The sequence below is a fragment of the Branchiostoma belcheri genome, unplaced genomic scaffold (genome assembly GCF_001625305.1).
Source record: "Branchiostoma belcheri isolate BF01 breed outbred unplaced genomic scaffold, Haploidv18h27 scaffold133, whole genome shotgun sequence".
NCBI classification, from domain to species: domain Eukaryota; kingdom Metazoa; phylum Chordata; class Leptocardii; order Amphioxiformes; family Branchiostomatidae; genus Branchiostoma; species Branchiostoma belcheri.
In genome coordinates, this window is record NW_017802747.1 from 113,634 (window position 1) to 141,231 (window position 27,598).

Genomic DNA, 27,598 nt, shown 5'->3' on the forward strand with positions numbered 1-27,598 from the left:
ATTTATAAAGAAGAAAACATTGGGCCGGCAAAAAATGAAAGTAGCTTAACAAATTATACAAGGAAGGGGGAAAGTTGGCGGAAAGCTTTTTTAAGAAGAAGGAAAGAAACCGCATGCTTTCGGAAAGCGAAGTATATAAACAAACAGATATAGTCTACAGTAGAAAGAGCTCCGTACGTACTGACACCGACCATAGTAAACTTCGGGTAGGTTGTTGACTGAAACTATGGGTTCCAGGCTGATAACTAAAGAATCGTTAAATCTAAAGGACAACTAAATTAGTCTACAGTTACCCAGTATAATGGTCTATCTCGGTTTGAAAAATGTTTTATCTGTCTCGAGTTAAACATATTCTATGAGTTCTAAATGACAGGAACTCAGTACATACAGCGCCGTACATATAGACACGGACCGTAGTAAACTTCAGGTATGTTGTTGACTGAGAAATTATGGGTTCCAGGCTGATAACGAAAGAATCGTTTAATCTAAAGGAAAACTGAAATAGTCCACAGTTACCCAGTATTATGGTCTTTCTCCGTTTGAAAAATGGTTTATCTGTCTCGAGTTAAACATAATCTATGACTTCTAAATGTTCAGGAACTCAGTACATACAGCGCCGTTCGGCATATAGACACGGACCGTAGTAAACTTCGGGTAGGTTGTTGACTGAGAAATTATGGGTTCCAGGCTGATAACGAAAGAATCGTTTAATCTAAAGGAAAACTAAAATAGTCCACAGTTACCCAGTATTATGGTCTTTCTCCGTTTGAAAAAGATTTTATCTGTCTCGAGTTAAACATATTCTATGACTTCTAAATGTTCAGGAACTCAGTACATACAGCGCCGTACATATAGACACGGACCGTAGTAAACGTCAGGTAGGTTGTTGACTGAGAAATTATGGGTTCCAGGCTGATAACGAAAGAATCGTCCAATCTAAAGGACAACTAATGTAGTCTACAGTTACCCAGTATTATAGTCTATCTGGGTTTGAAAAATCGTTTATCTATCTCGAGTTAAACATAATCTATGAGAATGTTCCGGAACTCAGCATATACAGCGCCGAACGAATTGACACGGATTTCCCGTAGCTTAACGACGCCTATACTATTTACGTCGGAAAGCTTGTTTATAGAACGAGGAAAGGAACCGTAATACAATGGACTATGTTTTTGGAAAGCCAATATAAACATATAGAAAGGGCTAATGATATGTTGTTGCATTTTCCGCTCTCAAATAAGTGTGAAAAACATGGCGATTGCTACAATTTAGGGAAACTTTACGACGGTACTAAGGAAAAGACGAAGAAACGCAACATTTCCTGCAGCTTAACGACGCCTATAATGTATAGGGGAGATGTCTCTAGGTCGGCGGAAAGCTTGTTTATAGAAGGAGGAAAGGAACTATTATAAATAATACTATGTTTTTGGAAAGCCAGACATAAACATACAGAATGGACTAGACATGGTGTTGTTATATTTGGTCGCTCTCAAATATGCGTAAAAAACATGGCGATTGCTTCTAGGAAAAGACGAAGAAACGCAACATTTCCTGCAGCTTAATGACGCCTATACTGTATAGGGGAGATGTCTCTCGGTCGGCGGAAAGCTTGTTTATAGAACAAGGAAAAGAACCGTATGTTTTTGGAAAGCCAGACATAAACATATAGAAATGACTAGGCATAATAATGTTAGATTTTGCGGCGATTCAGCGAGAAATCATGGAAGATATCTAATATTTCAGGTAAAACCAAATATGAAAAAGTATATACAATGCTTGTGTTCAGTCGCGCGAGGTTGGTAAGGACTTTATTCATAATAATCAAAAAGATCATATGGCTTTGAGATGCCTCTAGTTAACTCATTACCGCAATGCTTTCTTTACATTACATTTAAGTCAATGTAAAGCTTACGGAAAGAAACACATTATATTAACGTGACATTTACACATGTGGAAAGGTTACGGAAAGGCGATATTTCCATTTCAGTTGCCTTTCCGATGTCGTAAAGGCTGCTTAAATATTTCGCCGCCTTTAGTACCCCTTAACGCAGTTCGTAAAGTTGGCTTAAATATGTGTTTTCGTGCTGTGATCTTTTATGGAAATATTTTATTTACATTTTCGCCCACCCTTTGAGTTTGACGGCCCAAGACCCGCTACTTTTTGTTGAGATTTCCAGACTTTCGGGTCGTGTTGCGTAGCAGCAGCGTGTTCGGCTCAGGACCAAGAGGTCCCGGGTTCTAATCCTACCCATGTCACCGATCTTGTGTTTTTATAGTAAAGCGCACGACTTTCCTTACTTCACTTAGTTGGGAATGAGTATCTAGCTTTGGTTAGTGACGTCCCTCGGGAAGGTCCCGTGTATAAGGAGGGCCACACCCCACGCACGTTAAAGGGTCACTGCACTTATCGAAATTGTAGGGTACTTTCCCGATGTGAGTGGTTCAAACCATATAATACATAATTAAAATCGTTAACAGATATTTTAACCCAACAATGTAGTTGATGGCAATTGGACACCATGGAGTCAATGGAGCAGCTGCAGTGCTTCTTGTGGCGGAGGGAATCACAGCAGGACCAGGGAATGCATCAATCCTCGACCTATGCATGGGGGAAGCAACTGCACAGGGCCATCTTTTGAAATAGGAGCCTGTAATACAGAAAAGTGCCCAGGTGAGAATGACATATGGTTGGGTTGGAAACAAGCAATAACTGGTAGCACAAATGAATGGAACATAAGCGTATAAACTAATATTCCAATGATATATACATGTACATGTATGGCACACCTTGAATACGGGCACACTGGCTGTGCATATCATGGCATATCAGAATAAAACTATTTACAACTTTTGTTCCACAACTTGCAACTATTTCTTTCACACGTTACAGATTGTCATGAGAAGTGTAAAAATAAAGGTTGATTAAAATTCTATAACAAAACCTATAAGGAACTTACCTATTTAGCTAATGTTGAAATTCAGGTAACATTTCCAAAAACTGCAATCATGTAAAATTTATGTTACATAGCGATTTGTGTTACATATCTTCTATATTTGTCTCAGAATGCAGTAATTCTTTAATAATTCTCCGACTTTTACTATTCCCTCAGTTTGCAAAAATCTTACTGACCCTGTCAACGGAATTGCAACCTGCAACTATACTGACGACGAGATTCACTGCACCATCTCCTGTAAACCTGGGTTCGAGTTCTATGATCAGCCAGTTCTTCACTACTATTGTGGACAATCGACATCCTATCTATGGAACCACGAGTCACCACGGAACCCTCTGGGAAGGTATCCACCATGTTCAGGTGAATATTTTACATTCTACTGTGTTTTTTTAGTTCTAAAAGACTTTTAATGGTAAAATTTAACTGTACATTAAAAGTAAAAATGGCGAACTCAATCCACATTGCTCTGCAATGGGATAATCCTTCTCAAAATGCCCCTAATAATGGTATGCAGGCTGTAGAATTTATTTATTTTTTTCTTTTTGTTTTTGTTCTTTACAGAAGCCACCCAACCAAAGGCATTGGATATGAAACATGTAATGACCTACTCGAATTTGTCTTGCAATACAAAAGAAATTGCACGTTTGGCAAAAGCAGAGGTGAACAAAACGATTCAGATCAATGTGGAAAAAATCGAATGCATTAAGCATAAGTCATGCTACGTCAGGTCAACCACTGTCGAAAACTGTTTAGGCATGATTGGCGAAAGCCATGCAGTAACGGTTACTCTTGAGCTTTCAAGCATTTCTGTGGCTGACATGGGGACAAACAACACCAGTGAGAGCCACTCAGCTGAGAAAGGTAGGACGTTTTGAATTCAGGGTATAGTATCAGATACATTTCCATACCACACTACGTTACAACTTGGTGCAATTTTAGCAAAAAAGTGCATGATTCGTCGTTTTGTATTCACATCCTGAGTATTTAAAGTATTTAATAATTGGAAAAATGTAATTACATATAATGAACAAGTGTCAAAAATAACGTTTAGTGATGTAACGGATTATAATTTAATGTACCATGTAGAATATTTACTAACGATGTCATCAAACTAGAATAATCTATGTTTTTATATAATATCGATTGCATCAATTACACGATGCGCCATTAATGATAGACCTCAATTGTATATTGACACAGAAACTTTCGTACATAATTGACGATGATATCTAAATCGAGATTGCTGAACTCTGCAAAAAAATTTAACTAGTTTCCATGGTAACACCAAACATATTGACCTTATATAACTAATATAAAGCTTTTGACGTAAAAAGTAAGACATTGGCATACTTGAAAGTTGAGATACTGAATGGACTCCTTTCTTTTTTGACAGGGCTAACGAAGTCAATTATGAACATGGAGTCAGCTGCCAAACAGCTCAAAAACATGACTCTCAATGACGCTTTCACTGTGTTTATTGATAATGAGCCGTATCCCGTGGACAACAATGCCACAAAGACTTCTGGAGCGCCTGACTGTGCTATAGGCGAGGTTGCGGTTATGTTTTACTGCGGTACGAACATCCATTCGTTATTTTGCATTCTCTTGAAATTCCTTCTTAGCCTTAGAACTTTTACCTACTTTGTTTACAATGTGTAAACCAACATGGGCGTTTCCATTATAAAGCTTATTTAAGTCGGCCTAGACGTCACCCCCCTATTAATCGAGAACGGCATGGCGCATGATCATTAATGTTTACAAGATATTGTACTTGGGTTCGGCATAAGTCAAGTCAGTGGACTAGTAAAATATATTCAAAAGAAATTGTAGCAATCTTCCTGTCATTATGACGTAATATGACCTAATATGATTTTATTGAATATGTCATCTAAATAGATTTTTCTTATAGAAATATTATGGTTTACATCAAAACTTATTTATAAACAACATTACGTATTGAGGAAGACGTATTTAGTTATAAAAAAAATACCAGGAGTCCAAATATATCTGACAAAGTGGATGAGGGTTTAAGAGGCTACAAAACACAAGTTTAGTGGATGAAGAAATCCATCAATCAGTAGAACAATGCTGAGTGTTTCTTCTATTGTTGATCTTACAGTCCCTTGCCCTGTCGGGACCAGTTTCGATAACGGGAAGTGCGTGAAGTGTGATATTGGCACCTACCAAAACGAGACTGGGCAAGTGAACTGCATAGCCTGCCCAACTGGTCTAACCACCGAAGGATTTGGAGCATTTGACAAAGAAGATTGTAGAGGTAAGAAGGAATCGTCACATAAAAGGACTTGCATAAGGAAATATGTAGTCAACTTTACTTTACTTTAGATTATGCAGATGAATGAGCTTTGCTTATCAGTACATACTACGCTACATGTAAATCTTTTTTCACACTGGAAAAATGAAAACTGCAGATAAAAAGCTTTCTTTTGTCATCATTAACATTTAGTTTGATAATTGGATAGGATAAATATTTGTGGCTAGTCGGATGTAAAATATAGTACCCATGCTTGTTTATATTAGTATATACCTGCATAATCCATACAGACACAATGCAGTGTCTGTATGCATTATACATGCTATCAAATGTATATTTTATGAGCCAATTATTAAACAAGACGCAAACTTAGTTAAACTGTAAGTCTTTTTAATGGCATAAACCCTAGGTCACACTTTGGTGCAGCAACAACATAGAATTATTTTTTTTCAAATCACACACAACATATCTTTATCATACATACCAGTGACAGAAACAGCAGCTGTCACCACTGATCAACCTATCACCCATGCATATGCTCACGCACCAGGTAATGTATCATGTGTATGGTAAAATTTAAAAATTTTATTTTGATATGAATTATAACCTTAATCTATTGCAAAATTAAAACACTAAAACACCATTAACAAAATATAGATATTTCAGGGAGGTATTTCAGATTCAATTTTTCATTTCTTTTTTAATTTCTTTATCAAATAAAAGAACTTTGAATTAGTTTGTTGATCACCTAGCCGTAGTGACATCAGCATTTAAATGCAATAAATATTGATAGCACCCATGAAATATATTCTTTGACTTCATCGTCTAAAAGTAAAGTTATTTTTTTTCAAAACTGCATTACCGGAGAAAATTGCTTTAAGATAAGAAATAAGTATTTCCCATTTAATGTGGACATCTTTTACTTTAGATTCAAAGTGGATCTCCGTTGGGTTCGGAACAGCTGCGGCGCTGATCTTCGCATGTCTAGTTGCAGTTTGTTGGCTGATTCTCAAACGTAAATATAAGTAGTCCATTAAAATTACTATCTACTCTAGCTTGTTGTGGGGAGGAGTATATGTGCTTTTTGTGTTACTACTTTGCTGTTTTATTAGTATTACCTCCTGCCATTTCGTGACATGATGAGTTTAACTTTTATACTTTTTTTTAGTCTGAAATTGGGGGTAAAATTGGGCAAACACTGCTAAATATGTATCATTTCGGGGGTAATTAAAATTGCTTCACTAACTTTAAGCCCAATTTCCGACAATCATATAAAATCTGGGCTTCTGCCTGTGAAAACCAAATGACTCACCAAAAACCTTTACTTCCTTTTTTTTCCTTCAAAATTTTTTTGATTCCTTTGTTTTCTATGCCAAATCCATCAGCATTTCGCTTGGGGTGATTTTAGAACTAGCGATTTGGGAGACTTCGGAGAGGGAGGAAGGGAGAGAGAGAGAAGGAAAGAGAGGGAGAGAAGGAAAGAGATAGAGATGTTGATGTTTCTCAGTCGCACCTAATAACTTACCTTTTTTCGACGAATAGGCCGATGGGTGACTAAAGCGCAAGTACAGCCATCCGAAACAGCAACGCATCCAAGTAAAAAGTACATTTTTGGTAAGGCGAAAACATCATCAAGCTACATTGAAGCGATTTTTAAGACAATTGTTATTCAAAGAACGTGATTGACATATTTCAAGATAATATTCCTTAGAATTGTTTTTATGCATTCATTTTTTAAATTATTTTTAAACTATTTACAAGGGTGTATTCAAACCCAATATTATGTATATATATAAGAAGTAACAAACACGAGTAACAGTTACCATGTTTCTGATAAACAGGTGTTGACTTGGATGAAGATCAAGGAAGACACCCAACTGCAAATCAAATGAAGCTACGTGGAGATGTCTTTGCCTGGAACAGTGATTTTAAGTGCGAATCAAAAGTTTAAAAGGGCTTTTAGGATGCAAATTTGAACGGGTTTTACAGGCTACCTGTGTCGCTGAATTGGGAACGTTTTTATGTTCGTTTTAATTACGATTGTAATAAACAGTTTTAGTTACTAAAATTATAGCATTATTGTTCTTGAATGGAGGTCGGTGTATCGAAATCTCTCGTCATTATTAGATGTTTTAAGGTGTAAGTAAATTGAAAAATATACCTATTGTTTTGACTCTTTTAAAAATTCTATAGTTTAATATAAGTGGTATATAAGTGATTGTAAAACTTGACACATAAAATTATAGTTTTGAATATGGTCATATTTTACAACTGAAAACATTATTGCCTCCTTAATTATGTATGTCAAACTTTATTTGAAATATGTGTTCTGTGGATCATTTCAAGTAACATTAGATAAATGTGGCAATAGATCAATTTTGATTATGCATTTTTCTGTTTCAAGCAGAATTGTTATAATGATCACGCAATGCGTTAAGTAGGACTATATGTTACGATTGAAACTTACAATGTGTGTATTTCCTGGCAATTTAGATTAAAGGATGCTTTAAAATCCTGAGGGTTGTTCGTGAGCAAGCACTTGCATTTTCTCGTTTCCAACGCAAATATAGGCCAACATTTCCTGCAGCTAGAGCCTAAATTCCATCTAAAATTGATTGCTATAAATATTTCAGATAAAAAATGATCAAGGTATTAACTTTCTTCACATGTTTATATATTTCTAAACTAAATACTTTACACAAGAGCAACATAGCCAAAGCCCCTTTAATACATTTAATTGCAATACACACATCGATCAATTAAGTTTTCTTAATGTGGGAAGACTTCTTAGATTGTAGAAAAGGAAAACGCTCAGCAGCACAATGTATTTCTAACCATTTAATCAAGGTCGTCATTTTCCATGCTGCTCCTGTAGTCTATTCAATAAAAATGAGAACGAGGTAATACTTCTGCAGGTTGTCGAAATTTCTGGTATATCATAACTAAACATAGGTCTAGAGATGCTTAAAAGTGACTCGTATTTTGGTAGAAAATCCCATACTGAACGATTGCAGTTTAGATGTAGTCTTTCCACGAAAATACGGACGTGATGACAGGCATGGTATTTTCCGTTGTGTCGGTAGGTGTCGCTTTAGCCTTACGTAAAGACAAGTCCAATGGCACTTCTTGTTCCAACACTGGTGGCGATAACGCCATCGGTACCCACACCGAACAGAAACCGACGTTATACGTTGGTCCGACAGTGGCAGTTCCTCCATTCGATTGTCGATCGGAGGCAGGCGACAGTTCTTCTGACCATTCCATGTTATTATGACTGGTGGCGGTAGTCTCTGTCGGAGTATGTTCTGGTACAGGGCAGTTGTCGCTGTTGCCACTTCCGAGGAAAATCCGCCGCCTCTTCTTTAGGGGAACGACGAGGTCAACCCCTTCTTTTTCAACAGATGTGGCCTGGCAGCCGGTGTTTGTGGGTTTGTCAGCCAGTGACGATACGAGTAGAGACTTCCGCTTGCCGTATCTCCGTAGTTCCTGTGGCGGTTTTGGCGGCTCATCGCCCTGGTGCCTTTTGTCTGTCTTCACGTTGGCAGAGCTACAGTTCTGACCACCATCTTTGACCTGAGACACGAAATCACCAATCCCCGAAGAGAGCTTTGGTGGGTGCTCTGTCAGTCCCGACATGGCGGTCTCGCGAGATTTTTGGGTGTTGGTCTCACGAGATTTGGTGATGTGTACGTGCCCCATCATCACGTGACGGTAGAGGTCTAGAGGGTTGGGGTCCGAATAGTCGCACAGAAAACAACAGTGGCCTAAAACACGTCTGTCGTAGTGTCCTACCAGCCGACAAACTTCACATGACCTCGAGCAGGTGTCCGTTCCTTCGTCAATATAGGCCTCGTCACCGCGGTGGCCCGTATCAAGATGGATGTGCCGCCTAGCGATGTGTTGGTGAAGTGCAGGTTTGCTGGCTGCTGAGACACCGCAAGCAGGACAGTGCCTGGTGCCGAGGTGCAACTGGAGGTGATACGACAGCACTGCGGGACCAGACCACGTCACGAAGGAACAAAATGGGCAGGAATAGGCCGCTCCTATCGTACTCTGTTTCTGGCTTTCACGCCTACGCCTGAAACAAATAATAATTCAAGTTAGGTTTGACTGGATTGACTAGCAGGTGCATAATAATACCACTGTAAGGGGCAGTCAGATTTTGCAATAAAGATGTCCTTTAAAGACATGCCAAAAACTGGGGATTTGGGGGGTCTTCGTGGTCTTTGGGAGCTTTTATGTGCCATTTTCTGATTGCATATAGACAGCATAGCCGGCCTGGTTGAATTAACCCCGTTTTTTTTTTTTAGAACTGGGCTACTCAGAAAACAGCCTAAGACTACCAAACCTCCAGTTCTATAAGCCAGATACGGAAGTGACAAATGTACAAGTGGCTAAGGTTCCGGGATATTTCTCGGGGTGATAGAACTCTGCCACCAACAAAAACACCCCATAACAACGGTCAAGATCTTCCCCCGAAAAAACAACCCCACAGCACTTGTCAATTGTAAAAGTAAGAAACACGCGCTGCCCCACTGGAGGCATGCCCATTTTCTTTGGATTAGTCTATTTACCGGAATAAATCGGAAAACACATATAGGAGGCTTAAATCTACCGGAATACACCCTGCATTGATGAATAACAGCCCAAGTCCCTGTATTTTGGTATAGGATAACTTATACGTAGCCCAGGGAACAAGGAATCAGGGCAATCTAATCAGCGGAGGCAACCCGGCCATATGCTATGTAAACTGAATCATGGCCGCGTTTTGTAGTGATTTCTTGTTCCCTGGGCCACGCACGAATAAGTTATGTTCAAAATACAGCAAATGGCGATGTTAAAGTATAAAAGAAATTTTAATTTACATAGGTACGTTTCACTGCTCTTCTGTGATCGCGCTAAACAAACATATTGCGTTACACTATATAGTGTATGTAAACAAACATGGCGACTGGACGGGTTGCCTCCGCCGATTGCCGATTCATTATTTTGTGATTCCCTGTTCCCTGTGCTGCATATAAGTTATCTTATGCCAAAATACAACAATTTGGGGTGTTATCTCATCAATGCAGGGTATATTATTCAGTAAATAGGCAGACTGCAATCTTTGTAGCGCAAGTAATCATGACCATTTTCTCTTTGGGTACGTATAAATTACACCATGATTCCTTCAGAAATTGTTCCCTGTTTTTGGATTTGATCTGACTTACATCTACTGCATAACACATACATGTCGGTGTCTTTTTGTGTTATATCACATGCGGCGGTGCCTACTGTGCAGCATTTCACACCTTTTTAATTAACAATTATCTGGCATAGCGTTGTTATACTATACATGCTAAACCGTTAACCATTTGCATCACACTGTCCTAACCTCCTGTGCAGACATGGTCGAGCGGCATTGTTTTTTTTTCGAGGGGGGAGGGCGGTAATACACAATTTTACTCGAGCCGTGCATATCTGCAAACGATGCTTATCATCCAGACATCCAGTCCCTCCCTATATAGGTTTAACGCCACCGCAACTAATCCAATAAGGTTGGTAACTATGTCTTACATTTACTCAAGGGGATTTATATATATATAAAGAAGGTCTCCTGTGCTCTTATGCCGAGCGTAGGGAGGTGCCCATCTCCATTTCGTACCTTGGGCGACACACAGTTACGCAAAGCACTACAGCAGTCGCTGGTAGTTTGACCTTCCCACACTTCCTCATATGTGCTGACTGCTGAGTGCTATGCATAGAATGCCTTTGGTATGACCCGGCGGGGTTTGAACTCACGACCTCCCGGTTACAACGCTAGCACTCTACCAATTGAGCTATTGCACCAGGATATATAGAGAACCCGGAATATATAACCCTAAAGAATCGGCTGTCGTGATGATCGCTACCAAGACGGTTCTTAGCAAGTTGAACAGAATTTTCAAAAACGAATAAAAACAACATAATACTTGACATTTTCCAAATGGATTGTTTCAAGAAAAAAATGTAAAAAAATGTACTGATATCAGCACAACTGAATGTGCGGGCAGTACAATCTTGTTTACCAAGACCTGCTTTGTTTACCCAGCCTATAATAACAAATTACATTCCATAGATAAAGCTACGTCGAGAAACTGTACTACTAGCTCGTGCAATACTAGTAATTGAAAATTACGTACCTCCGGGTAGGCCTATGTGGCTGATCCACCCCAAGTCCATAGTGAACCTTGTCCATTTTCTTCACAAAACTTCACACGCAACAGGACACCAGCACAGTCAGGAGACAGAACTCGGAATGGAGACTTGAGTAAAATTGTCCAGGTTTATACTAGCTGGTACGCGGGGCTTTTGAATAACAATAACGTGCCGACAGACAGACAAGGCATAGTCCATTGTTCGCTGGGGGTTCGGGAATCTATGCATAACAATGACACTGGAACAAAGCTACCCGTGCCAGTGTAGTCGAACAATACTTGTTTACATATAAATAGTAAACAGTCTTATCACACCTCAAGTTAGTTTTATCTTTGAAAATGTTTCATATTCTTCAAATTTGAAAGTAGTCTTGACAGTTGTTTATTCCAAAGAGTTACAGCATTACTGCTAGCATGGTAGATTCATAAATTTAGAACAACGGGTCAATATAAATGGCAGTATGTTCTGCTAGAGGTATGTCTATGAAAAATACGACATGAGTTTATTTTATTTGCCAGGGGACGAAATGTGTCATAAAACTGTTTAAAAGTGCAGGGTTGACTTAAAATCATAGTACATGTATTTCCCAAATCTTAGCTATTACATGGGCATCACTAACAGTAATAGCCTGATCTTTAAAAGCCTCCTTCGCAGTCTTGTTGGGCGACGGCGTTATTTTTGCTGCGAGCGACGCGAGTAATGTGCCGCCACAAGGGACGATTTGCTGCCGAGGGAGTTTTTGCCGCGGAGAGAAGGTTGGAGCGCGAAACCTTCTCTCCGCGGCAAAAACTCCCTCGGCAGCAAATCGTCATTTGCGGCGGCATATTACTCGCGGCCGCATATTACTCGCGTCGCTCAGAGTAAAAATAACGCCGACGCCCAACAAGACTGCGAAGGAGGCTAGATCTTTAAGGTCGTCGAACTCTGTTCTCCAACACTGCAGGTGGCCTCTATTGGACTTCCTTATCTGTGATAGAATCGCGCCGCAAGCGGAATTTTTGTTAATTGCAACGACTGCCACGCACGCTCCCGGCATGCAATGTCAATTCGTTCTCCGATCCAGCCGCAAATAGCCTCAGGCTCCGACAAGCGCACAACACTAAAGCCTGCTGGATTTTAGGTGATGTCGTGGAGGAGGACTCCGCAATCTCGCGGATCGACAAGCCACTTCGACAAATCCACCGCCTGAGACGTCCACCAGACAGGATCTGAAATCTACCGCCAGCAAACCTCACACCAGTACCTGGTCTACCACGAGCGGCAGATCTACCGATATCTCCTATCTACGTGCCTGAAGGCACTCGGGTCAGGAGTTACGAGAGCTGGTTTATAATCTAACCTCCAAACAAGCTTAAAGAGCACGCAGCAGTGCATTTTGTTGATGCAATTTCTTTCAGAGTCTTTGAAACACAAGTGCAAATAATAGAGCAATTATACGCAAAAAAATTAGAAATTGGATCATCAAACGAATTTGTTATTTGTCCAATCTCGAAATTGTGGTGTACATATACAGAAATATAACGTACAGCAAAGAAAACTGAGAGAGTCTTCTAAGTGTCAACAATCGTTTGCACAAATTAACTTGTTGGCGTTGTCTGGAGTCCGAGGTCGATGAACTTCAATCAGTCTAAGCTACTCCCCATGAGCTGTCTAACTCTCTATAGCTACTGAAGTGGAAAAATTTAAATGGATCAGGTCAGCACGGGTTGTCACACGCTTTGGCTGACGCCCAGAACGGCGTTGTATGTCTACAACAATCAGGTTTTACAAATCTTAGATTTTACATTTTTAGCACAATAGAAAGTGATTACTACTTTAGTTTATCAAATGTATTCAAAACCAACTTGTATCAAACCCAACATGGTGACAATAGGTCAGGGAATTTAGAGGCATGAGGCACTGTCAAACATAACCTAATATGGCCTCCAAAACACTGGACCAAGTCCACCAAACATGACTAAACTAGTTCGGGGGATGGATATATTTGGCTGGAGTTCACGTTCGGTAAGGTCGGCTACTGTTCGGCTGCTATCCTACGCCGTAAAACATTTGGGTGTGGACGGGAGGTTCGGCCAAGTTTGGCCGGTGGTTTTCTGAGTTTGGGGGCTTGGTCAGTCGTCTTGGGGACGTGTTCGGGGTTTAAATTTGACTCCATACGAAAAAAAAAATCGAGGAAGCATTACCTGAAGTTTACGCATGCCCATTTTACTGTATGACATCAGTCACACTTTCTGGACATAGTTGGGACTTTACCGAACTCATTTATACTCACAAGAGACAAAGGGACGCACTATCTGTCTTCTTAGATAACAAACTACAAAGAAACAGGCACCCCCTACTTTCTACCTGCCTGAACTTCAGAACACGACGCTGACTCTTTCTACGAAAAAAACACCTTCTATTGAAGATTAGGTAATTGTCAGACAGATCATAAGATACAAACCCATCTTCCATTCAGGCATACCACTGTTATCTGGCCAAGAACGGTTTGGGCACCGGTCATTCTGAATAACGCATTGTATTGTGCGCCTCCACCTTGTCCGTACCAAAATAAATTCATGAAGTAGATGATACTCCTTGTTTTCTTACCAACAAAAATAAAGAATAGGACTTTATTTTAACCCTGATTTAGTACGCAGATGTGTAAAATTGCGCAGCGGGATTTTTTCTCGTCTAAAGACCCAGTGTGGATATCTTTCTCAAGAACGTGTCGAATTTTGTACTATTGCATGCAGTGAAAATGTTTGACAACTCACCATGTGCTTAATCTACATACCTATAATCAAACCCTCAACGTTACACCGACAAATCAGTGTCTGGATCCTTCAAGGACATGGCTCCAGCCGAACACACGTTTAGTTGTCCGTCAGTATGAAGTACCTGTCAAACCCAAGGCTAAAGCACGATCTTGTTAAATTTAAAAACAGTACTAGTAATCCTCAATTATCTCACTATTCAATACTGGTAATCCTCAATCATCTTATCAAAGAGCTGGCTGATGGATTAGTTTTAGAGCTTGCTTTCAGCATATGTGTTCGGACAGCAGGCCGGTTTGTGCCTCCCAGTATTTTCTGCATGAATAGACACAATAATGAGTCTTCAGCTCGTGTCGCCTTGATCTTATGACTGCATAGTATTTGCTATATTTAAAATGTGGTCGATTGTTAACAAAGGGGGTATTGTGTATGACATGTAAGAACGCGTGGTGTCTTTACTAGAATGCATGGTAGTGTAGTTGTTGTCTTGAAAATAGTTGTCTATGGTATCGCCCAAAGGTCATCAATTACTTTCGCACCATTGACAGTAGATAGGTGAAGCCTGATATTCAAGGTGGTTGAACTTTGTTCTCTATCGTATCTTTCTATGGCGTCCTGAACTTACTATAAAACAATGCAGAATAAGATTCTCCTACTTTAGTGTAAATTGACTAATATGTTAATTGATTTACTATTTATATTAGACCTATACCTTTTTAGCTTCACATGAGAAAGTTTTCATACAATTATAAGAAAAACATTGGGTGCGTGGACGAATGCACTAAACTACATTGGAACTTGAGTTTAACATACGACAGAAACCATATTGTAAAGCGTTACGTAAGTTTGATGTATATAACTGCCAGTTGAAGTAGACTGAATTTTGCCATCTGGCCTTTTCCGTGTGGAATATACAAGACATGAAGTTGTCAATTGAACCGTGCCATATAGCAATAAGTCATAGAGATAAATCTGATTGTTTTTCACAAAAGAAGAGGTCTCATACCCACAATCTTATAGGACAAAAATGTGACGTTAAACAGGTTATTAGTAGGAAAAAGATTTGAAAAAGATAAGGTAGATCAATATAAGGACGTATGAGAAACACAACAACACCTGACGAGAGCGCCAATTTTAGAGTATGACATCATTACACATGTTGGAAACAGTAGGGACTGTACCGAACTCATTTATATGCACGAGGGACAAAGGGACACATTCAACGTCACCTGTCTGTTTTCATAGATAACAAAGAAACAGGCACCGCCTACTTTCTCCCTCACTCAACTTCGAAAGACGACGCAGAGTTTTTCTACGAAAACACACCTTGTTTCTAATATTAGATAATTATCGAACAGACCATAATACCCAAACCTAGCTCCCACTCGGGCAGACCACCGATCAGCTCTGGTGAAGGAAACTGTTTGGCGCCATTTTGACAAACAGATTGTGCGCTTCCACTTAGACTGCACCAAAACAACTTCAGCATGAAGTAAGTGGTAAATTTTCTTCCAAAAAAAAGGTCTGTATTTAAATCCTATTTAAAGGCAGTTAGGTTTTTTTTTCTTGTGTGACTTTCTTTTCAGCGAACGTGCCTAATTTTCTAACATTGTATGCAACGAAAAAAATTCACAAGTCTCTATTTGCTGAATTTGTATTTGAGTGTCAAATAGGAATGTTATAGCAACTATATTTTTATTTGATATCCATATCACTGCATGCAATAGGTATATCTTAAGAACTGTAAATGTCGTTGAAAGACCTACGCTGTATGAAAACAAATACTTCCTTATTACGCAGGACGTTCTGAAACTTAAACCTTTGGTACAAATGTTTACCAAGGCAATTTTGCTTATATAATTCTTCTCATTTGTTGATCACACCCATGTTTCTTTTTCGTACATGTTTAGAATAACACTAGAAATAGCTGGGATAAATACAGTGTACTCTTAGACTAGCAAGTCCGGTATTGTATTTATCATGGTTTTGGCGGGCTTCCTGCGGACCTAAAAAGTTTTCAGCCGTCCAGTTCTGTTCAGGTCTCCATTAGTTTTAGGCCCTTTACAAGTTTTGGGTGGGTTTTGTACCAGAGAAGTTTTATTTGCCCCTTCCCGTCGGGCAAAATCTACCGGGGAGCCTAGTTCAACTGGGCGGCGGGGAACGTGATCATGTCCGTAGGAAGCCCGCCCATGCCACGGCAGACAGAGCACCGGGCTAACTGTACTGTGTTCGTCTTTTGATTGGATAGAAGCATGGAATTGCTTAACAACTCTCCATGTGTTGAATTGTGTTAATGTATGCAATGGGAATATTCTAGCAACTAGTACTGATTTAACTGATTTTTCAACCTCACTTCCTTGTGACGCAGTTCGTTTTTAAATTCAATAAGTGCATTCTTTTATTCGTCTTCTGCTTGGCTTGAATAGTTATACGTTATACCTACATTAATACTTTATGCATTGGAACTATTTAAGAGTTTTCGATGTCTTAGATTTAACGGATCGTTCCTTTAAAAGACCTACGCTGCATTTGTCCCTATCTTACTTTCTTGTTACCCAGTACGTTCTTGGCAGCTCTAACCAAGGCAATTACCGATAAATTTACGACTAATTGTCCTCATTTGTTTAGTAGAGTCTCCTTCTTATATCCACAAGTTTAAAACAACACTGTAAATAGCTGGGATAAATGCAGTGCCCCCTTCCTGTCCTGCAAAACTTACCATGGAGTCTTGTATAACTGGGCGGGCGGGGACGTGCACATGCCCGTATGAATCCCGCCTAGGCTACGATAGACTAGACACCGCCCTGACTGTACTGAAACTCTTTTGCAAAGTTATGAAGACAACATGTTATAAAAAAGATCACGGCTTGTTTTCTAAATCATTTCTTCAAATATGTTCTACATGTTAAAAAAGATTAAAATGGGATGGCAACAAGACGCTTCATATGGTATCGTCCTAATCTCAAAATTGACCTTCGCATCCAAAGGCGTAGCCTGAGAGATCTGGTCGTCCAACTGTGTTGGCTTGCAATGATAGCCTTAGATTTCATTACCGTTTTAAAAAGCATGGATTTAGTGACGCCTTATGTATTTATTGTCAATCTCTGAACGTTATAGCAACATATTTATGTCTAAATCCTTCAAGAAAATGGTTCCTGTTAGCTAGTATGTCATGGCTCGTCACGACACAAGTTTGGCCGTCTGCCAGCATGAGGTACCTGTCAAACCTGAGGTTAGATCATGGCGATAAATGAAATTTCACGGTGACGAGATACGTCTTAAACACGATCTTGTTGATTTTTAGAACAGCAATCCCCAATCATGTTCGAAAGGACATTTGCATTCTGCTATCCTATCTGGATCTAGCCCTTGACTCAGTCTTAAGCTTATATCCAGTGTACATGTTCGCACAGTACGACACTTTGTCCCTCCTAGTATTTTACGCGTGAATAGACATGGTAATGAGTTTTCAGCTGTGATCTTCTTGATCTTATTACTACATAACATCTGCTAGATTGAAAGGAATACTTAGATCGAGAAGGGAGTGCTATATTCCGACAGACATTAATTTTAGTCAGTGAAAATGGTATTCCTTTACAGTACATAATTAAAAGCCCATTATGATCTCACTCACTCACTCACTCACTCACTCACTCACTCACTCACTCACTCACTCACTCACTCACTCACTCACTCACTCACTCACTCACTCACTCAAGGCCGCATGCTTCCGAGGGAAGCGTAGCGCCTCGGCATATGGATCTCCAGGTGGTTCTGTCCTGGGCTGCCTCCCACGCAGTATCGAGATTGAGGGAGACAGTCAGAAGGTTATTTTTCAGTTGATCGCACCAGGTTCGTCGTGGGCGGCCTCTGGGACGGGACCATGCAGTGGGGGCCGGCTCTCTTAGTAGAGCAGCAGGCTCCAGGAGGGGCACCGCCCGAGCAATATGGCCAAAGAGCCGGAGCCTGGCCAGCCGCATCTTACTGGTCAGGGGAGGCTGTTTGGTGATGTCACGCAGGGTGGCGTTGGGTACACGATCAAACCACCTGATGCCGACCAGTGGTGTCGAAGGCGTTAACACGGAGTTCATGGGTGGCTGTTAACGTCCACGTCTCAGAGTTGTACATAAGGATGGATAGTACCAAGCTGTTATATAGCCTAAGTTTGGTCATTATGATGCTAAGTCTTAAAACGCATCGAATCCAGGACAAACTCTCCAAAATACTCTCAAAACTATCACAGAATTTACCACGCTACCCGATTAGTGTTCATGCTTTAAACTAGAAAGTTACGTTTAACTTCCAGACCTAATTTCGGGGGCGATAAGAAAAATCGTACTGTTTTTTTTTTTGTTGTTTTTTGTTTGTTCTTTGCTATCTTACCAACAATTGCCCTTTTTTGCATTTCTTATCGCCACTCATCTATGCCGAAAATATTGACGATGAAAAAAACGGCGTAATTCAGGTATCTTCTCCATAAGTGGCGTAATCTAATTGGTTAATATAATTTTTACATGCAAAAAGTTCAGAAAATTAAAACACGCAGGATGAAACTGGCGCGCACTGCATTGTGCATCCTGATATTATAGTATCCAATCCTGAGGTCAAGCAAAGTAAAGCAAATAATTTCTAAAAAATTAGCTTATTAATTGTTGCTTTTGCACGTCAGGAATCACCACAGATTCAGTGCATTTCTAGTTGTTTATTCTACGTCTAAGGTTAGTAGGTACAGTGCTCAATGCCGTCCAGATGGTAAAGAGATCGAGTCTGTGGTCTCAGCGTTACTTGGCAGGATGGGCTATACTATTACAATGTGTAGGGGTGTTATCTGTATTCTTACTTCGTGTAACATTAATGTGCTAGTGTCCTAACATTTTCGCCGAAAAATGTTTATGTTGACCTGAAGTGTGTGGGTATTGCGTAATCCAGAGTTCCCGGATGTATCGACTGTGGTTCAGCATGGGTGGAAATGATATTGATATCGCAATACGTAGCGCCTTGGCATATGGATCTCCAGGTGGTTCTGTCCTGGGCAATACAAACATGTGCCGCGCAAGTCGTACAAGCAAAATTAGCGAAATTATGCAAGAAGTCGGGTAATTATAGATTCAGTGCAGCATAATCTACCGGAAAATAGCACTCGCTTCTGGAGTTTAGTATTCCTTTAAAACATGGCTTACTGTTTCCAAATGAATTTATTGTGTTCGACATGTAGGAACGTGTAATTGCATGTATTGCAGTGTAGAAGATATCTCAAAAGTATTTGGTCATCTTATCGTCTAAATTTCATCAATTACTTTCGCACCATTGACAGTAGATACATGTAGGTGTCAGCATAGCCTAGCTGATATTAAGAATAGCATTTTAAGAAAAACAATAAGTCTTAGAAATAAATCTGATTGTTTCGCACAAAAGAATCGGTATCCTATCTTTTGCTAACTATCTTATAAGAAAAAAAACTGTAATGTTAAACGGTTTTTTGTAGGAAAAAGCTTTTATGAAGGAAAGTTGGACCAATATAAGGACGTATGAAAAACATAACAACACCTGACGAGAGCGTATGGCCAATTTTAGAGTATGACATCACTACACACTTAGGAAACAGTAGGGACTGTACCGAACTCATTTATATGCACAGGAAACAATGAGGCCGATTCAACGTCACCTGTCTGTCTTCATACATAACAAAGAAACAATCACCGCCTACTTTCTACCTCACTTAACTTCAAAAGACGACGCAGAGTTTTTCGACGAAAACACACCTTGTTTCTAATATTAGATAATTATCGAACAGACCAAAATACCCAAACCAAGCTCCAACTCTCATACCGCTGATCAGCTCTGGTGAAGGAAACTGTTTGGCGCCATTCTGAAAAAAACACATTGTGCGCTTCCACTTATACTGCACCAAAACAACTTCAGCATGAAGTAAGTGGTATATATATATTTTTTTTTTACCATGAATTGGACTTTTTTTTCAATTCCTATTCAAAGGCGATTCAATTTTTTTTCCGTTTGAATTTCTTTCCAGCGAACGTGCCTAATTTTCTAACACTGTATGCAATGAAAACATTACACAACTCCCCATTTGCTGAATTTGTATTTGTGTGTCCAATAGAAATGTTATAGCAACTATATTTCATTTGATATCCATATCACTGCGTGCAATAGGTATATCTTAAGAACTGTAAATGTCGTTGAAAGACCTACGCTGTATGAAAACAAATACTTCCTTATTGCGCAGGACGTTCTGAAACTTAAACCTTCGGTACTAGTGTTTACCAAGGCAATTTTACCGAGAGATTTATTAATAATTTATTAATAATTCATTTGTTGATCACAGCCGTTTTTCTTATTCGCACATGTTTAGAATAACACTAAAAATAGTTGGGATAAATACAGTATACTCGTAGACTAGCAAATCTGGTATTATATTTATCATGGTTTTGGCGGGCTTCCTGCGGACCTAAAACGTTCTGAGCCATCCAGTTCCGTTTAGGTCTCCATTATTTTAGGCCCTTTACAAGTTTTGGGTGATTTTTGAACAAGAGAAGTTTGATTTGCCCCCTTCCCGTCGGGCAAAATCTACCGGGGAGCCTAGTTCGACTGGGCGGGGGGAACGTGCTCATGTCCGTGTCCGTAGATAGAAGGCATGCCCAAGACACGACAGAGCACCGGCTCAGAGCACATAGTACATGTGTTCGTCTTCTGATTGGATAGACGCATGGAAATGCCTAACAACTCTCCATGTGTTGAATTGTATTTATGTATGCAATGGGAATATTCTAGCAACTGATTTAACCCTCAACAGTACACCTCCCCGGACTGATTAATCTGTACACCTGGGGTCCGCGCGGACCCCAGAGCAGTTTTTTGCTAATTTTTAGAAATTATCAACATGCTACCAGCTCAATTGTTTTGCAAACTGATGTGGGAACCTCTGTGTCCACATTACATACAAAAATCATACATTTTGAACTTTTTCTATTTTTTGGTGAAGAAAAGAAGACAAGAAGAAATACCCGATTTTTAAACCCATTTCAGACTGAAGGGGCTTTTGAGGCCGAACTTTGATCTCAGATAGCGGCTAAACGGCTTGCGCTAGAAGTATCAAATTTGGAGACCTTTCCTAAAATGTCTCTGGAAAAAAATTCATATTAGTTTAATACTAGTAAGTTGATGTTTTTTTGTGTTGCCATGGCAACGGGTTTCTAGCAGGCAGTTTTTTTGAAATTAGAAGTAATTTTGGTTTAAACATAAAAATTTTCTGAGTTTTATATTAAATTACACTTCTTTTCCAACATTAATAACATCTTACATAATTAAATATAAATTAAATCATTTAATATGCATAGAATATGCTAATTTGATGACGTCATTGGTCAAAATCCAATATGGTGGACTATATTATTAGCTCTGACATCATATGACGTCATAATTACACCAAAGTTATTAAAATTCAATTCTATTACTACACCATTCTCTGAAAACATGGTAGACATACGATGAGTGCATAGAAACATATAAAAACGGAAATAAGGTAATGTATAAGAACGCCAGTGTATCCATTATGATCGAAAGCCGGCTGGGGTCCGCGCGGACCCCAAAGGAAAATCGGATATAATTTTTTTTATAAATTGTGGAAACGGAGTTTTCTGCACTGTATTGAGAGACAACTTTGTGGGTGACAATTACCTAAAATTTCAGAAAAAAATCTTTAGAAACAAAAAAGACATTACAGAATATATAGTGCTGGGGTCCGCGCGGACCCCAGGTGTACTGTTTAGGGTTAACTGATTCTTAAACCCAACATCCTTGTGACGCAGTTATTTTTTTAAAATTCACTAAGTGCTGTCTTTTATTCGTCTTCTGCTTGGTTTGAATAGTAATACGTTATACCTACATTACATACTTTATGCATTGCAACTATTTGACATACGTTGCCTTTGTCCCTATTTTACTTCCTTGTGACGCAGTACCTTCTAAACAAGCTCTAACCAAGGCAATTACAGAGAAATTTACGACTAATTGTCCTCATTTCTTGATCACAGTCTACTTCTTATTCCCACAAGTTTAAAATAACACTGTAAATAGCTGGGATGAATACAGTGTCCCCTTCCTGTACATGTCCTGCAAAACCTACCGGGGAGTCATGTTTAACTGGGCGGCCGGGTAAGTGCACATACCCGTATGAATCCCGGCTAGGCCACGATAGACTAGACACCGCCCTGACTGTTCTTACATTCGTCTTTTGCTTGTTTAAAAGTTATGAGGGAAACATGTTATAAAGAAGATCACGGTTTGTTTTCTTTATCATTTCTGAAAATATGTTTTACATGCTAAATAAGATTGAGATCATTTAAAATGGGATGACAACAAGACGCTTAAAATGGTATCGTCCTAATCTCAAAATTAACTTAACCTTCGCACCCACAGGCGTAGTCTGAGAGATCCTGTCGCCCAACTGTGTTGGCTTGCAATGGTAGCCTTAGATTTCATTAACGTTTTTAAGAAAATGGCTTTAGTAACGCCTTACGCATCCATGATCAAACTATCAACATTATAGTAACAAATTAATGTCTAAATCCTTCAAGAAAATGGTTCTTGTTAGCTAGTATAGCATGGCTCGTCATGACACAAATTTGGCCGTCTGCCAGGATGAGATACCTGTCAAACCTGACTCGGTTGGGTTAAGGCGGCCTAGGCTGATAATCATGTCCGAGTTCGGGCGTGTGTCTGCACGATGGCCACAGACATGTTTCGAACCCGAATCATGTTCCACCATGTTCGATATGACGTCATTCGAATAGAACGCGTGTTCGAATGGTCTATTAAGGGTTACCGGCGGTCGTTTGTATGTTTTCCCTGTAAACCCGCATTGTTACGCATTTTATTCACGGAGTATGACCTAAACGGCTTTACGCGCAGCTGAAAACAGCATAATTGACCTTTAGAGTAATCCATGTTTACGTATTATCACTTTTTTATCAAAATTGTCCGAGGCTATTTTGCATATGAGTCAATATTTTTTAACTGTGGCGATTTTTTAACGAAAAATGACAGAAAAATAGCTGTTTCTGTCGTTTTTGGCCCAAAAAAACAATGTAACTGTCATTTAAAACGAAATAGCCTCGGACAAAAATAATAAATAGGGGGTTGGCTTTCTACTTGTAAAATATCATGATGAAAGGTGTTGTTACCGCTTGCGCGTAAAGCCATGAAGTAAACAGCTTTTTTTTAAACCAAAATGTTGATTTTTAACCCAAAAATTCAGAAGTAGTAAAAACAAAATAACCTTTATTCAATGTGTTTCAAGTACTACTAGAGCTGTGTGAAGTTTAGTTGTGGTGCGACCAAGCTATCAAAAGTTACAGCCATATGTATGAAATACTACTCATAGTATGCCATTGGCTGCCTTAACCCAACCGAGGAGGTTAGATCATGGCGATGAATAAAATGTCACTGTGACGAGATAAGTCTTAAACACGATCTTGTTGGTTTATAAAACAACAATCCTCAATCATCTTTTAGAAGAAATTTGCATTCTACTATCCTATCTCGATCTAGTCCTTGAATCAGTCTTAAAGCTTGTTTTCAGTGTACATGTTCGCACAGTACGACGGTTTGTCCCGCTTAATATTTTCTGCGTGAATAGACAGGATAATGGCTTTTCATGCTGTGTCGTCTTGATCTTATTACTGCATATTATCTGATGGATTTTATACAACTTTCCAGACTTTTTACAAATGTTTTTGTTTGATATGTAAGAACGTGTAGTTGCTTTGTTTAATGGATAAGCAGTGTATAGGTGATACCTATAAAAGTAGTTGGTCATGGTATCGTCCAAATCTCATCAATTACTTTCGCATCAACGACAGTTAAACATGGCTCAATAAGATTATTGTAAATTGGCTAATATGTTTTGCTATTAACTTAAGACCAATACATGTCAGTTTTGCGAGAGAAAATTTTCATATGAGTCTAAGAAAAACATTGCTTGCGTAGACGAATGTACTAAACTACATTGAAACTCGAATATTTTGCTTAAAGTCGCTGGATCCTTTAAAGAAACATAACAATTTTCTATTCTCAAGTGACAATCGCCTACAACCTCGTAGATAACACAGCCTACTTAAAAATTCGTAATTATGACTTCACCACCTACTGGTGATGTCATATCTTTTTTGCTGACGTTTATTTTTCTCCTCCTGCCATTTCTTTAAATTGATCCAACTCCTTCATTTGGGGGCCAAATAACATGAAATTTACCGTTCACAAAGATTGTGAATGGTCAAAGTCGAAATTACCTGTCGGAAATATTACCTCCAGCCATATCTTCATCATGTCATTACAACCTTCGTAATAACATGGACCTAAGACCCCTTAGTCATTCTACAAACCGGTTTGCAAATTCTTTTGTTCAATATTCTTCTTTCTACTGGAACAACCTTCACTTGTCAACACGATCCCTAAATTACTCTAAATTTCGTCCATTTCTTCTTAAATCAATAAGGCCTGTTAAATTTAAGTACTTTAGTCACGGTGCTCTTATGGCACGATTTCGCATTGGCACGTGCAGCCTGAACTACAGTCTCTTTACTCGTGGATTATTGAACAGCCCAGCTTGTACCTGCGGATGCCAATGTGAAACCGTCCCACATTACCTACTCCACTGCCCCATGTACAACTCCCAACGATCTACTCTCCTTGGCAAACTATCCAGGCTCATAGGACACACCCTAGATTTTACAACTCTTTCTGACAACGCAAAAACTGACCTTTTACTCCGTGGTAGTCCCGTATTCTCATCAGTTGTTAACTCCAATATATTATCACTTACCCAAAACTTCATCACCACATCAGAACGTTTTTAAAATATTTAAATTTCCCCCTTTGTTATTTATGTACTGTGTCCTCTTTGCCATCATTTATCATTGGGTGGGGAACCGGACCTGCGCTCTTGAATTTCTTGTATTTACTGCTTTTTGCCTGTCTTAAAGTTGCGATTGTTTCTTTTCTTTATTATATGTATTTATTTAGTGGTGCCGTCAACATAAGTGCTTTCCACTTGAGTGAGGCACCACCATGTTCTGTATCCTTTTTTCATGTGAATGAATAAAAAAAACAAAACATGAAATTTGGCACGGAGGTACAGTGGCCAAATACCCCAAGTTTTTTTTTTTTTTAATTTTCTTAAAACAAGCTTTTAGAATGGTTTTATTGTGACTTTTTGTTTGTGTTATAGCATGGAGGTAGAAAAAAGAGAAGGCCCTCCTTCTCTTAGGTAATGTACTGCAGCAGTGTGTGTTGCCAAGATTGGAGTGTGACCATATTTGACATAGGGCCAATGCCCAAATATGGGCAGCAGGTGCACCCTGTTTGGAGATCTGGTCGCTGATTGGCTGTTCCCTTAATTAATTTACTGCTAAATGAACACCTGTGTAGGCTTCCACATACTTGTAATAGGAATATTTACTTCGTTTTTTTTTTACAAGTATTAGCCAGGAAAAGAAGCTTTAAGTCTTTTTGGTTGTAAATCGGTAGAAACATGTCATATAACCAACATTTCTATATACCTTGCTATTTTTTGAACCAAATTTTAAAATTTTTAAACCAGATGAGCTGCTTTACTCTAGTCGTCTTGCTTAATGGCTGTTGAGATCTATTTGGGTTAACTGTATTAACATCTGCACATAGTCATACCATGTTGACAGTATTGAACTGCATTCAAGTGTTTTGGGGTAGAGATGTAAAACTTTCCTTCTCAAGCATTGGAATGCGGGACATAAACGCTTTTTTTCTAATCGTGAAAATCAACAGCATTATGCAAATAAATCCTAACCAATAATGTAGGGAATAGCTATCCAACTGTTGCATTCTTAGTTATATGTCACTTCATACTATATTTATATCAATATAAAGCATTGTTTTCCCTTGTATTTCTCCTTCTTTCCCTGCCTTGTCGTGAAACGTCGTGAACTTATGCTACATTTGCTCCAAAGCAGATGTCGGCCTTATTACATTCTTTCCGCCCTAATTTTACACAGTTAATTATTATAACTCATTCCTCTTGGCTTGGGGCTCTGATTGTTTTTTTTTTATAAGTCACGGAGTATAAAATATCCGTTCAACTCCGTTAAAACATGTCAGAAGTCTACAGTTTCTACACCCGTCCGACCACATTTATTGTTGATATGCATTGTATTAATTAATCAATTAATTATTTAATTTTGTTGATTAACCTTGTAATATATTATGTGCTGTGCTTTTTACATTATAAGTTTCTTTTCTTGCAAACATCTTTCAATTAAGGGTTAATGACCCACCCAGAGGTGAAAATGGTGTGATAAAGCTTTGTTAATTGCTATGACCACCGAATTAAGCCATCGAGCGAGCGCAGCGATCAAAGTGGCTTTATGAGGTTTCATGATACAATACTTGTATTATGCTAACTGTGCATTATGGTGTCATAATCAACATAGAATGGGGGCTTCTGATTGGTCAACGCCATTTGGCTATATGATAATAGGATGTATAACAGCGGATTGATGCTGTGTCCACGGCATTTCAATATTTCCTCAGCCCTTCTATTCTTTAATGTAGTACAGTTTGCTAACCAGCCCAGGTGCCATTAGAACTATACTTTCTGTTGTTATATTTTCCTCTCGCTAGTATCTAGTGGAAAAAATGCGCGATCTATTTAGGAAAAAATCTCAATGAATGACATAAAACCCTATTTTCCAGGTTGCTGCGTTGCTTGCTTCTACTCCTTTTGATAGCGGCACTTGTTCTTGAGTCAGACGCTTGGAGGCGTCGACGTCGCCGCCGCCGCCGAGCAGGTAAGTCATTACCTCCGGGGGAGGAAACATCCTTCCGCGGAAGGGTTTTGTGAGAGATTTAGATTTTCATGTTCGCAGCTGTTTCTCGCTTTTGGGTGGACGGATTCTTTTGAGACTCGGTATATGTTTTGCTATTGAGCTGCAGATGATGCACGTTCTTTTGTTTTTATTGCATATGTGTTTTCAGGCGTGAAAATGGTGCCTTTTGGTGGTCCCAAAAACACCCCTTTGAGCGTGAAAGTGGTCGCGACCGTTGACCTTTGGCGTGTTTAAGCTATTCTCGGTCTGGCATATGACCCATCACACAGAGGGGTATCCGGTCTCGATAAATTCTTTGTTAAAACCCTATATAAAATGCCAGGAGGTATAAAATCTCAGATTTTACTTGTTTCTGTATTTTCTTTAATCACTTATACGTAAGGCAACGTATATTGCTCAGAAAAAAATGGAGTCAAACTAATTTGCAACTGCGCATTATGGCTCAGGTAGAAAAGCTCTGTCGGTAAACTTGTGTAAAATCGTAAAAAAAATATTGTAACTGATTATTCAGCCATTTTAACCCTACCTATGGGCTTTTTTTGATATGGGGGGACCGGGGGG

At 39.2% G+C, this 27,598-nt stretch overlaps 2 protein-coding genes and 1 long non-coding RNA gene across 4 annotated transcripts in view; all 3 read left to right on the forward strand.

The window, feature by feature from the left end:
- Positions 1-5,799, forward strand: part of LOC109464138 (sushi, von Willebrand factor type A, EGF and pentraxin domain-containing protein 1-like) — a 19,189-nt gene extending 13,390 nt beyond the window's left edge. The window contains exons 15-20 of the mRNA XM_019761077.1: positions 2,501-2,671; positions 3,111-3,314; positions 3,516-3,815; positions 4,348-4,527; positions 5,074-5,229; positions 5,714-5,799. Of these exons, the coding sequence (XP_019616636.1) occupies positions 2,501-2,671; positions 3,111-3,314; positions 3,516-3,815; positions 4,348-4,527; positions 5,074-5,229; positions 5,714-5,799 (1,097 nt within the window). The remainder of the gene's footprint in view (positions 1-2,500; positions 2,672-3,110; positions 3,315-3,515; positions 3,816-4,347; positions 4,528-5,073; positions 5,230-5,713) is intronic.
- A 302-nt stretch (positions 5,800-6,101) lies between these two features.
- LOC109464179 lies at positions 6,102-7,733 on the forward strand. The gene is made up of 3 exons (XR_002139872.1): positions 6,102-6,241; positions 6,769-6,840; positions 7,068-7,733. It is a non-coding gene; the product is annotated as an uncharacterized LOC109464179 (long non-coding RNA).
- Positions 7,734-15,496: 7,763 nt separating this feature from the next.
- LOC109464174 (sushi, von Willebrand factor type A, EGF and pentraxin domain-containing protein 1-like) overlaps positions 15,497-27,598 on the forward strand; it is an 18,540-nt gene continuing 6,438 nt past the window's right edge. Inside the window, exons 1-2 of one of the 2 annotated variants that reach the window (XM_019761110.1) lie at positions 15,497-15,651; positions 26,904-26,998. In XM_019761110.1, coding sequence (XP_019616669.1) covers positions 15,647-15,651; positions 26,904-26,998 — 100 coding nt within the window. In that variant the 5' untranslated portion in view covers positions 15,497-15,646. Of the gene's footprint in view, positions 15,652-19,976; positions 20,088-26,903; positions 26,999-27,598 lie in introns of those variants that run through there. The other variant, XM_019761111.1, reaches the window with a different exon arrangement.